General features: G+C 40.4%; 1 protein-coding gene across 6 annotated transcripts in view; it reads left to right on the plus strand.

The window, feature by feature from the left end:
- The window catches only part of LOC133480195 (mannosyl-oligosaccharide 1,2-alpha-mannosidase IC), a 153186-nt gene that overhangs the window by 89940 nt on the left and 49516 nt on the right, over nucleotides 1-13730 (plus strand). For all 6 annotated transcript variants that reach the window (XM_061777952.1, XM_061777953.1, XM_061777958.1 and 3 more), the window contains exons 3-4: nucleotides 10546-10661; nucleotides 13309-13389. In XM_061777952.1, the coding sequence (XP_061633936.1) occupies nucleotides 10546-10661; nucleotides 13309-13389 (197 nt within the window). The remainder of the gene's footprint in view (nucleotides 1-10545; nucleotides 10662-13308; nucleotides 13390-13730) is intronic.

A 13730-nucleotide genomic window follows, 5' to 3' on the forward strand; every position in this document is an offset into this window, starting at 1 on the left:
AAAACTGGGAGCCAGGCGCATTGAGAATTGTCAGGGAGTTGGAGGTGGGTGGTGGGAGTAAAACCTATGGCACTGAAGGCGGCAAAGATGGCAGAAGGTAATTACTGGTGGACGTGGTTGCCAGTTGAATGCTTTTAATATGAATATTTATCATGAAAACTTTTTACAGAATATTAGTGTTGTCGAGAACCAAGTGCAAGTCTTCACCAAGGTTTCTAGACCAAGGTTAGACCAATACTTTGAGGCACAGTACTAAGACAAAGTGCATTCCAAGACTTTTAGGCATCCAGACCAAAATGTTGGGGTGTTAAAGGTCCTATGCCATCAGATTTTCCCCAAAATTTTTTTATAACTTTTGATGTCCTTTGGCAGCACGGTGGCCGACTGGTTACCACATCTGCAGACTCGGCTTCAAATCCAGCCTCGCCTGTGTGGAGTTTGTATGTCCTCCCCGTGCCTGCGTGCGTTTTCTCCGGGCACTCCACTTTCCTCCCACATCCCAAAAGCATGCATGGTAGCTTAATTGAAGACTGGTAGCTTAATTCCCTGTAGGTGTCAAAAGTTGTTTGACTTCAGAGTCACGGGGAGAACATGCAAACTCCACACAGGCGGGGCTGGGATTCAAACCCTGGTCCTCAGAAATGTGAGGCAGATGTGCTAACCAGTCGTCACCGTGCCGCCACATATGAAACAATCTGACCGGCTGTCGTTGGCAAACATTTGGATGTCTGATTTACCGCTTACTCCTTTAATTGGAAAAACTGGCAACGTAAAGCAAAACACAGACTAAAAGAATACCAATGTGGAGCTGTCTTTCGTTATCACCGCCACCAAATTTGTCCTCTTTCTTTCTGGGATTACAGCAAGTCCCCCTCAGGGGAACGTGGGCCCGTCATCAAGCCTCTGCGAAGGGATTATAGCCAAGATGATGAAAATCTAGTTGCTAAATGTATGACGAAGCTGTTGGATTATTGGGGGGGGATTTTGCTCCATTTTACTGTAACACTTCCATGGCAGGCTGATGTCAACGAGGGTGAGGGTCAAATGGACTCAAACCACTTGATGTTTTTCCTTTGACGGCCTAAAATCCCATGTTTGCATAATCTGATCAATGATCAGTCTGCAGTGACGTCATCCGGCGGGGAGATTCGCAAGAGTGGTGACGTCACGGCGACCTGAGACATGTCGTCGTAATCAGTGTTTGGCAGCTTTAATCACCAGCGTTTCCTGCCAAGCGCTTAAGCTGGTGGCGGTTTTAGCCGATTATTAATATACTCAACTTTATTTAGAGTTGCTTCAGTGCACCCGGTCACATTCGGTCACATCCGTCCCAGTCACATCTGTTCATCTTTTTATTCATCACGTTTTAGACTACAATCTTAACACTAGTCATTTCTGGTTAATAATAATTTATCCTAACTCAAAACATTCACTCATTTAGAATGTTTTTAAAAAAGTACTTTCAAAATGAAGGGCCATAAGAATGTTTCATAAGAATGGATGGCTCGCGCCGGAATTAAATTACAGCAGCCGTTTAATGTGAATCTCGATACGATATAACCAGATATAATGGTACGATCGGATATGATAGGTACAATAGTTATGATAAGATAGGACAACATATTTCAGGAAATTGTACAATATTTTGGGATAGAATACAATTGGTTCGATCGATACGATATGATACAATACAATAGGACAGCGTACGATAGAATGGATACGATAGGATAGGGTACGATAAAGATATAATAAGGTAAGATAAAATCGCACAGGATATGACATGGTACAATAGGATACCGTCAAGTCAGTAAATGTGATATGATGAGGGGGTAATCCTATCCCATCATACCATAAAGTATACAATAGTGGTTGAACCGATCAGTCACCAAGTCGACTTTGAAGTTGACTGCTATTATTTCGTTTGAGGTCATTTGTCCTCAGTCCAAAACAAGTCCAGAAAACGGATGCTCCTCACCATGATACTCCTCATCTCCAATTTTTGCTGTACTTCCTTCTCTCGACATTACTCCTCTCGTCAGTTCACCGAAGGGATTTCAGGCTCCCGGCTGCAGGGTTCGCTCACTTGTTAATTTAGGCAATTTAAGGAAGCTTTAACCATGTGTTTGCCCCATGGTGGTTGGCTGACCACACTTTGAGAAAGGGGTTGATTAGTTATGCAGCAGTGTACACATTTTAAATTGTAAATATTGCCGACGATCAGGTTAATTTAATCACGATCAAAAGGTAATTTATGTGCAGCTCCATCCATTTGGTCAATTTACAGTTGACTTTCGATTCACGTCTGCGGCTGTCGCCCAACTATAATGCTCTTTGGAAGAACGAAATGTCAGGGCAACAGGGTGACACAATCTTGGTTGTAGAGGAGAATAGGGGTTAGCCTCACTAGCTTTGGGGGATCGTCTCTAAGTCTTAAAATGTTCATACCAATGGGAGGACGGTGCTGGCGGCGGGGAACAAGAGCAATGGAGCAACGTGAACTCCATCGTTGGCACCAAGATGTTCGGTAATGCAGGACTACATCTGTTCTATTTTTTTCTGCGCTAGCATTTTAGCAAAACAATACCACACCTCAAGACTCTTGTCCGACCGCTGTCATCCAGTCAAAAACTCAGTGTTCATCCATCCTCTGCGCTTGGTAGGGTTTTTTTGTTAGGTTTGAGAAGTCAGCCCCCAAAGAACTCATTTCGACTCATGAGTACTGCGAAATTGTGAATTATTTAAGGTTTTGTGATTGTGTCTGGGCAAATGTTTCCAGGCGAGTTAATTTGGAGGTACATTGTAAAGGATGCTAAGCGACTCAGTGCTGATAGAACTGCTGTCATGGCGACATGCTCATGCTCATTTTGTGTTTCCGTCCAGTTTCATCAAGTTTTATGTTTGCAAATATTCTCAACAGACTGTAGGCACTTACATCCTGGTGAAACCTTATAGCTGGTAGGGTAACCAACAAAAAATCTCAAGAATCCATGCCTGGAAATATGGAGGAAGTCTGCCATTGTTGTTTGAAGTGGACAATTTATGGTCATTTTCCCTTTTTGCTGGCATCCTTCAAAGGCAAACTCCATTTAGAATTGTTTTTCTAAATGCTACCAAATTTGAAATAATTGCACTATGGGTGATGCAGAATTGTGAACAAAAACTCCTTGTGGCTCCTGTCTGACCAGTGCCATCACCTAAAGCTTTGTCAGATTTAGCTCTTAATATTCAGTCCTATGTATTTTCATTAATAATAGTCTTAAGATAATATACACTGTTTTTTCTATTTGACAACTTAGTCTGTCTCTCTTAGATTTGTCATAGTCTGGCGAGTCACTGCACACCCACCGAGTACGAATGTGTTTGATTCCTAGAGCAAAGACTTGACCGCCTGAACTCAGCAGTCCCGCCGTGTCTCAATACCCTTCCCTTTATTGCCGCGCGCTATGTTTTGCCAGCGTAACAATTCCAAGTCGGGCGTCCGCGGCGGAAAAAGGCGGGAAGAGGGAAAGGCTGTGGCAGAATTACAGGGCGAAGCTGCGTGAAATGAATTCCTTTTATCCTGCCAGGCTTGGAGGAACTTTTGCACCTCGGTCGACAGTCGGAGCCGCAGTTCAGAAGTGAGGGGGAAGGTGGGGTTAGGTAGGTCACGGGTGATACCAACTCCCCCCAAGCGCCGTGGAAGGGAAGGAGGGTGATGCCGCAATCAAACGAGGTGCGCTCGCCGCTGTGGAATTGGGTTCATGTGATGCTGAGCGGTGCGGACAAGTGTTTCTTAGTAGGCTAACCGACATTCCTCAAGGCGATAATGCGAAATATTTTTGATTTCTTATGCAATTGAGTGTGAAAATGAGGCGAAGGGGATCCGGGGCTGTAGCTTTCCATGTTCTGACTAAATTGAATCTCAAGCTACTTGCTAAAATTGAATCGGGAATGTTAGACAGTGAATCCTGAGAATATGTGAAGACTGAATGAATCTTGATGGTCTCTCATGTCCATAAAGTTTGTGTTTCTTACCTTGGTAGAGGGCTGTCATTGAAGTATCTTGTCACTATCCTTACGCCAAATATATCATCACTTTGAAGGTTTTTCACACTCAAAAATTCAACAAATTTTGCATCCTGGTGAAAAAATAAGTTTGGAAGGGATTGCAGGAATGATTACAAACAAACAGGAAGTCTGCCATTTTAAGGTTATTTCGCCTATTTCCAGGGGTCCTTTAAAGACGAAATTTCCATAAAGAGTTTGTCAAATGGTACAAATTTGTACTAGATGGCTGGATGACACTCAATTGTAAAGGTATTGAATTTTTGTCACGGTGAAGGCGGAACATTGTAGCAAAATTTAAAATACCTTTTTAAAGTATTTTCCCATAATTAAAACTCACCACATTTTGCAGGCGACGTCATCTTGGTGAAAATTTATGCTTGGTTTGGTCAGGTAGCAAGGTTCAGAATTAAAAAAATTATTAATAATTTTAGCCCCCAAAGACAGTTTCACCTTGCAACATGAAATTTGGTGGGTATGTTTATCACGAGTGGTCACATTAAAAAAATTTTAAAAAAAATCTCAAGAAGCCAAGCCTGAAAAGACAGTAAGTCTGCAATTTTGGTTTGAAGCTGCCGTTTTGGGTCCATTTCGTGTGTTTCCAGAGGTCTTTCAAAGATGATCTAGATCTAATTGCTACCAGGTTTCAACCGCGTATAGTAGACAGATGGATGACACTAAACCATTTGAGTTTTAGTCATTGTGTGTGGGTGCAGCATGTCAGTGAAATTTGATGACTCACCATGAAATTCACCAATAATTGCAGGCGCATTTATCCTGGTGCGAATTTACTTAATAATTTTGATAGGGATCCCGAGCAATCTATGGATTAAAAAAAAATAATAATAAATGAAACATGAAATGTGGTCGGTATGTCTATCATGAGTAGACCCACAAAAAGGTCTGAAGAAACTATGCCCATAAAGAAACTATGCCCTCCAAAGTTGAATTGAGTTGAACATCTCACTGGAGACGACGTCGCCGTGACTGCCGAGACTGATCAGTCGTAGCAACTCCGGCGATCAGTTGACCAAAATATTCCTTGAGCTCTCACCAGGATGATTTCGTTGAGACTCTCCTGACAAGGTGACAACCAATTCACCCGGAAGTCCCAACAGTCCGTGTATGTGTGTTTTCAAATACGGAGATGGAAAGTTAATATTGATTGATTGACTGTTAGCTATGCAGAGAGCGACACATTGGATTCCAAGTGTAATTTATTAATTAATTATAATGTATTGCAAACTGGTTCAGCATTTTTTTTTTTTTTTTACAAATGGGCCCTAATTCATATATAATTTCCAATACACACAGCCATCTTTTATCAAAACATAAGTAGAGCCTGGAATTCAGCAAATGCAGGATGACTTATGTATACAATAGGTTAGCCTGTCTAATGTCAACAAAGCCACAAAAAGCACACCAGCCGTGCACACACACCCCCGGACTGCAGGCATAGTGACTGTGGCTCATACTGCAAAATGTTTTGATGCATGCGCTAATAGTCGACCACACTGGAATCTGGTGCTCTTTGCAGTGCGAACATCAGCTTATGTGCAGCTCTATGTATTTTAGTCTCAGGGACATCTCGGAGACATGCTGGAGACTCCAGGTCTCCGATGAAATGTCACTGGTCACCGGGGACAATTCCCCGGTGACCAGGCTAGTCTCCAGGAGACGCAACCAGCGGAGACTCGAGTCGCCATCAGGTCACCAACTAGTCTCCAGGCCAGTGAGCTAGGCCCTGAACAACACTTGGAATTTGGGGAAAATTCCTCCTAATTCCACATAGCAACATGAAATTAGGTAGTCATATCTATCATGAGTAGAGCCACAAAGAAGTCTCAAGAACCCATGAATAAAAAGAACAAGGAAGTCTGTTATTTCGCTTTGAATATTCCACTTTAGGGTCATTTCGTGTAATGTATAATACTCTGAAGGCTTGCTGCCGCCTTTTAGTCTTTTTAGCCTAATCAGATCTTCCGCTTTTACCTCCTGTCAGATTTTGCTGCTCAACAAAGCATCAGATGCATGCTGACCATCGCTTCCCCGCCGTCTCCCACCGCAACGGAGTGTGTGTGATCGATGCACGGGAGGCTTATGGATAGCGGGGAGGATGTGAGCCCTCAATAACACTGTGTAATCTCATCGGAGAAACTGTCATATCAGCCATCCTGACATGCTCGCCGCACTTTCCCAGGGCGTCAAATTAGACGATTCGATTGAGGTGCGCCGACTCTGGAACGCCAACTCTAATCAAGTCCGGGGCGTTTTGCATTTGGTATTAGCCTTTGATTAAGTTAATGTGTGCAAGACGCTCTTCGGTGTTTGATCACGTATCGATCCGCGGTAAAAGGTCCCGGTCAGGGACCAGTTCAGCGTCAGCTTACTTCTGCAGGTCGCTGATGAAACCGTGATCAAAAGTGCGAGTAGAGATAAAGCAGATAATACATTGTAAAAGGCTTGACTGGAAATATGACTCTAATCACTCAGTATATCTTTATGCATCGTGTCACCACTCATTTAAACACAAATTGCCATGAAATCAATGACTGTGATTGAAGTACAAGTCTTTTGGACAAATCCATGTGGTTCGCTCACTCTGAGCACCAGGCGGTGTGAAAGCCCTCTTGGAATTGTGTTTAAAATTGGTGTTCCCAACAATTCATTGCCTTTTCGGGGGGCTTCAACATACCCAAAAATTTACTAATTTTGTTAATCCAGGTCAAATTTGATGCACGCATCTCCAACATTACACCGGAAACTAGGGTAGGAGTTAAAGAAGAAGAAGAAAAAATTGGACCTTGACACCAGTTTCACATGTTTTTCATAACATGCCACACAAAAAACTCTTAATGACCCATGCCTGAAATTGAAACGGTAGTTGGCAGTTTGGGTATTAAGCGTGGGCGAGTTCTAGGGCACATACTTGATGAACTCCTTAAAGGGAATTCACCCAAATGAGCCCCAATCGGAAGTAGGTAAGCTAGACAGTTGGCTATAGCTCATTTGTGAAGCTTTTTTGCCTCCACCATCTAATGTGGGCGGCGATTGTTGTCAAAGTGTGATGATCATTTGATGATTCTCGCAAAGTTCTAAAATATTTGCCCTCGAACATCAGTTTCACATATCAGCACGACTTTAGGTTGACATGTCTTTTAAAACAGGACGCACAAAAATGTCTCAAGGACCATGCCTGAAATTTTTGCTAATTTCACTAACAGTTGTTTTCAGGTCTTTCTTTACTGCTCTCATAAATGCTTCTGTCATCAGCTACCATTGATGTATACTTGTATGACATCTGTTACACCAGCAGTCTGTATCTTCTACAGAACATTCCAAATGGTTGTTTTGGGTTAGGGTTCTGATTGATTTGACTTGTTTGTCACCCATCGACAGCTCTTTGGTGTTAATGTTGGTTACACCATAAGTGTAGATGTAGTCGTCACAGGCATAACAGAAATCTGAAAATGAGTAGACTACCTCCATTTTTATAATTGTGCGGGAGCGAGATTTAAAGTTGTATAGCTGCAAAAAAAGCTGAGGGGATTTATATGTCGGTGATTTATATAGCAATGATTACTTCTTCTGGATACATGTTAAGACAGAGATTGTGGTTTTTGTCAGATTTGGGCATTTTTTTACTGTAATGGACCGTATATGTCAAAATTGGAACTAAACCTTGATTTAGACCATTATTCATCAGAGAAAAAAATCTTTTCTTTATTCATTTCTGCCCATAACTTTAAAAATGACAAAAATGGACAGTCCACGTTAGTTCCGAGTAGCTCAAATGTTTTCAGTGTACATCTAAAATTAAATGGCCTACGGCTCCAATATTTTTGGAATGTTGTCTGTCGCCATCTTGACAGATGAACACAATGACATTCCTCACTCTCACTCGCAGTTTTCCCAATTGATCTTCTTAATCCCACCACCGCCATAGTGTTTTTTTTTTTTTTTTTTTATCCGCCCGCCGAAACAGCCCCACGTGTCCTGAATAGCAAGCAGCTAGCCCTCGCTAACGCCACACTGACTCATCAATGCACTAACCCCGCACCCACGGTGCCAGACAGCATTAGCGCTAACAAGTCACCCATTGCCCCCGCCATTGATAATTGGATGGCGGTTACCACTGGCAACAATGATGAGTGCGAATCCAGACATCTGCATCAATTAGCATCACCCGCAACACCAAAATGTACGACTTACCTCACCAAGGCATCTGTTACATGAAGATCCCGCTTGTCAATGTGCAAATTTCATTTTAGCATTTCCAGACACTTCGTTAGGTAATCCTGCACAATCAGGACTCAAAGTGTATCAAAGATAATGTTCGGTTTTGAGAGGTACTCACTCAACTATATATTTATGATGCTTGTACCAAGGTCGCGTAGGCCTTTAAAACCCGTGAATGTTTCCATTACACTCAAAGGCAGACATATTGGTACAGCTCTTTTCATGACCTCCGTCAAGCACCAAATGGGGGGCTGGCTGCTCCAAATCTTTTTGTTTTAGCTGTATTTCCAAATATATATATTTTTTTACATTCATTTTTGAGTTTTTTTGTTTGTTTTTGTGGATGGATAAATTCACAGTATATTCCCTTTTCAGTGTTGTAAAATGGTATTAAAGTTTTAGGTGTATTCATTTTTATTTCATTTTATGTATTTTACACAATTTTAAACAGGATTTTGATTGAATTTAATTTGTTCATTGCTTTTATTATTTAAAATATTTTCTTTTACTATTTTTCAATTTAACACGTTTTATTGTTTACAATTATTTTAATATTTATTTTTGTATCACATTTTATATTGTTATCATTTTCATTTATTTTAAATTGTATTATTCTGTTCACACAGAGGAATTTATGTCCTTCTTTCTCCTCCATTTTATTATTTTTTATTCATTTATATTTTTGTTTACTGTATTTGAAATTATTCATTACTATGTTTTAATATGAAATATTGATAGAGGAATGAGAATAAGCGGTAAAGAAAATGGATGGATGGATGGTTTCTTACATTTTTAAAACATAATTTAAACAAGTACTAAACTATAATTTAGTTTCAAGTTAAAGTATATTATTTATTGCAAAATGTAAAATTATATAGTTATGATTTAATAACTTTTTTTCATTATTGTGTTAACTTGAGTTTAGCCATACTATGATATACTACTATGTCACATTGCTAGAGCAATCTGCCCCCTTCCTTGGCAGAGGTCTGCGCTCTGAGAGCCATTCTTGTATTGGATGTCTGTATGTTGTGGGTGTGTACCCGATGTTGTGGCCTGCGAGTACTGTATATCGTTACTTCACCTTACATACTGTATGCTTATTAAGTGTTAATTTTCCACCACACATAGCAGTTTGCATCTATATAAACTGTGGCTGTATTAAGCAGGAACTGGTAATCCCTGATTCAGCTCAGGAGTGGGTGAAAATATTAGGAACAACCAACCAACCACTGCAAAATGACCCCAATAATAAACATGATGTTATGAAAATGCTGAAAATAAAATAAAACACTAGTCACAAATATAACACACGGCATCCTTAAAAGAAGGGATCAGGGTGTATGTAGCCTTGCATGTTTATTACAGCGCTTGTAAACATACCAGAGCAAACATTTATTAGCCTGGCTCAGTCCCATGAGCTCTGTCCATTTGTGTCAAAGGGCTACAGAAAGAAAGAAAAAGAAAAAGAAATGCGCTATTGGCTCACATGGGCGCCCGGAGAACAAACATTGATGGATTGATCTGGTCTGTCTGTCCTGGCGCTCATCAATATTCTTCACTTTAGGATTGCTGTTTTTTTTTTATTTTATTTTTTCTCCTCATATAGAATTTCCCACACGTCTCCCTGTTAGTGCCTCGGGTGGGCCTAAAGTGCTCAATAAGCAAATAATCACCTGGACAACAAAAAAGAAGCAACGTTAAATGGAACCTTGCAAGTCACCCTCTGTGTAATAAGACTCAAATGAAGTCAAATGACCAGTTCACTGATTGCATGGCTAGTACGGTGTCACAGTAACTCAACTCAAAAAAATTTTCTAGAGCACATTAACTGTAGCTGTAACCAAGTAAACTTAGAAAAAATAAATGTAAAAAATAAGCTTTTTTTTTAAATTAAAACACAAAATATATTTTAGATACATTTATAAATATTCTGATAATTTTTACCTTCAAGGTACTCAAAGCACTTTCACACTCTCTCCTCATTCTCATCCTCTTGTTTAAGGACACTTGGAGATGGTCCAAATGATAAAGCACCTGCACAGACAGCTCGTTGATTATTATTATTAAGAGAAATTTACGTTAAGTTGCTTTGACTCTTCCTCCCTAACACGTGGCTTTAGAGCAATGACGACCTGGTATATTTTATTGATTCGTATACAGATGTGACTGTCTTGCACAACAGCATTAACCAGCTGCGGCGCTGTCGGTTATAAATCCCGCCGAGGCGACACTTCGTCACTTTGTCTCGTGTGTTTCCAGGTGGCCTGAGGGGAGCATCCATCATCGACTCGCTGGACACACTCTACATTATGGGACTGTTGGACGAGTACAACGACGCTAAAGAGTGGGTTAGGAGCAGCCTGGACCTAACCTCGGTGAGACTGCCACTTTTACTTTTCTTCACTTTATGGTCACTGAAACAACATCTAACCCTAATCATGCTCAATTTGCTGCGTCAACCCAAAATGGCAGAGTTCCTGTTCAGTTTCCAGGACGGGTCCTTGAGACCTTTCTAAGAATCTTGTTATGACAGACTCACTTTTGCGTTGTTTGGTGAAACTGGTGCCAGGGGCTACTTTTTCTAACCACTGTGCTCATGCTGGGACCACCATGAGCCAAGTTGTAGTGGCCCTGTCAGAACCGGTACTGGCCCCAATTTCAATGATTATTTCATATTTCACATCTTTATACTGTATGATTTAAGCCTTAAAAATATATTACTTCCATGTACTTAGTTGTTTGCATGTAAAAAAGCAAGAACGTGTTGATTTCATCGTACAGTCGTCTTTTGCTATATCGCTTTTTGTGGGTTCAGTGCATTGCAGATTTTTTTTGTTGCAGTGACATCGCAGCTTTTATTCGCGATATGGCGGAATTTTGCTGTGATTATTTTTCCTCACAGACTGTTACTGCTGACTTGCGTAGCAAAAAAAAGTGCGTGCCAGGAGGAAAGCGTGCTACTAAGACAGATTGTCTGCATGATAAAGTATGTGGTAGCCCGTCACAGTGCCATACTAGCACAGGGCCATCGGGCCACCGTTCATGTCGAACCCTGCTAATGTTCCGAAAATCATCAAAATTCGACGCCATGCTCCACGCACATTAGATGGCATAGACAACAATGTAACACATCTTCACTAGGATACACACGCTTGCAAACTTCATGTTTATTCACACAGTGTTTACTTGCGCTACTGCCTCTAAATGAAACTCGTCAACATGACACTGTGAGCAGGAACAGGAACAACAAGGTAAATAAAACAAAAAACAATGTTTTGCCTTGCTGTTCCTTCCACTGGCTGCGCTCACAAAGCATTCCAAGAGGATGATGTCATCAGTATCGTGTTCTCTTCTCGAGTTTTGTTTTCATCCTCGTTTCACAAGGCTTCGCTATAACTCAGATCAACACAAATGATAGCCTCAAAAATTAAAGCACATCGATTTTTTTTTCTTTTCCACCTTGCCGCACTTTATTATAAAGTCCATAAATAAGCATTGCCCTTTCTAGGGTTATTTTTTGTCGATAGTGTGTCAAGCTCCCGTTTACCCACATTGCTCAATAAGAACCTTCCGAATAGAATTATTGTCTTTTCTTTAAATTAGTAGCTATAAAGGCTGATTAGATAAAAACATATTTTAATTTAATTAATTCTATTTAGTTAAATACAGGCGGCACGATGGACGACTGGTTAGCACATCTGCCTCACAGTTCTGAGGACCGGGGTTCAAATCCCGGCCCCGCCTGTGTGGAGGTTGCATGTTCTCCCCGTACCATCGTGGGTTTTCTCCGGGTACGCCGGTTTCCTCCCACATCCCAAAAACATGCACGGTAGGTTGATTGAAGACCCTAAATTGTCCGTAGGTGTGAATGTGAGTGCGAATGCTTGTTTGTTTATATGTGCCCTGCGATTGGCTGGTAACCAATTCAGGGTGTACCCCGCCTCCTGCCCGCAGTTAGCTAGGATAGGCTCCAGCATACCCGTGACGCAAGTGAGGATAAGCGGTGTAGATAATGGATAAATGGATAGTTAAATACAATTAAAAGAAATTTACAAAATAAATTTAGAAGGTAAAATCTTAACATTGTGATTTAATTCAGTTTTTAATTAATTGACATAAACAAAAAAACACATCAAAATAATGAATTCACTATTAAAATATGTATTCATAAAATGAGAGCTCTTGAAAATATGATTTCATTATTTTTTTAATTAAATTAATTTAATTAAATAAATTTAATTGCATGAAAAAATACAAATGAATGAGATGCTGCCAAATATAATGATCTTTATGCGTCTTTCTTCTAAATCAGTAGATAAAAAAAGGTCAAATGTAATTAGAAAAATAAAAAATAAAACCTCTTTCAATTTAATGCAATTATATTTTTTCCAATAGAATTAAAATGTACAAAATAATTGAAATCACTGTTGGTGTAGTGGTACACTCACATGGAGGGTTAATTGAAGACTAAATTGTCCGTATGTGTGTATGTAAGTGCAAATGGTTGTTTGTCTATACATACTGCATGTGCCCATCGATTGGCTGGCGACCAGTCCAGGGTGTACCCCGTCTCGCACCCAAAGATAGCTGGGATAGGCTCCAGCATGCCCTTGACCCTAGTGAGGGTAAGCGGTACGGAAAATGGATGGATAGATAAAACCTAAGAAACAATTTATTCCGCAGATATCTAATCTACATAAATTTAATAATATCATGATATTAAGAACATTTTTATACATAATTACAGTCGTAGCCTCCATATCATGCCGACAAAATTAAAAGGTGAAAGATAAATGAAATTCCAAATTTCACAGTGTTTCTTAACTGTGGAAATGGGATGTTATCATATTTTTTTATTCATAAAATAAAATTCCTCTCAGTGTGTATGTGACACAGATTTTACTCATGATGCTGTCACTGCGTTGACACACACATTATTAATAATCATATCTGTTCATGCTTTATTGTCAATTCTATGCTGACAAGGCTGACAAGTGACGTTCTTCCACTCTCTCTCGGCAGAATGGCGAAGCGTCGCTCTTTGAGGTGAACATCCGTTACGTCGGCGGGCTGCTGTCGGCGTACTATCTGACGGGAGAGGAGGTAAGATGAATAGATGTCTAACGGTGTTATCCCGCCACACTCTCCCCCGCACGGCGACATCCACTTCTTCCTTTTTTCCAGTCCAAAGTTTGATGGATGAAAAGACTTCCTGGGAAGTGTGTGACAGTACAGTACAAGTGTGAGTGTGTGCACTTGTGTAAAAAGATGAACTTAGCTTTTTTTTTTTACACATGCCTATACGTATGTTAGGTGAAGTGGATTTAGTGCCATCTATCTGGTGTTATATCACGTTTGAGCTGGTAGTGGAAAATCAATGGAGTGCGGTTCCACAGGCTAGAAAGGTTAGCACAATATATCTGTAATTAAAGTAAAGCAAAGTA

Source organism: Phyllopteryx taeniolatus, chromosome 6, assembly GCF_024500385.1.
Source record: "Phyllopteryx taeniolatus isolate TA_2022b chromosome 6, UOR_Ptae_1.2, whole genome shotgun sequence".
Lineage (NCBI taxonomy): Eukaryota > Metazoa > Chordata > Actinopteri > Syngnathiformes > Syngnathidae > Phyllopteryx > Phyllopteryx taeniolatus.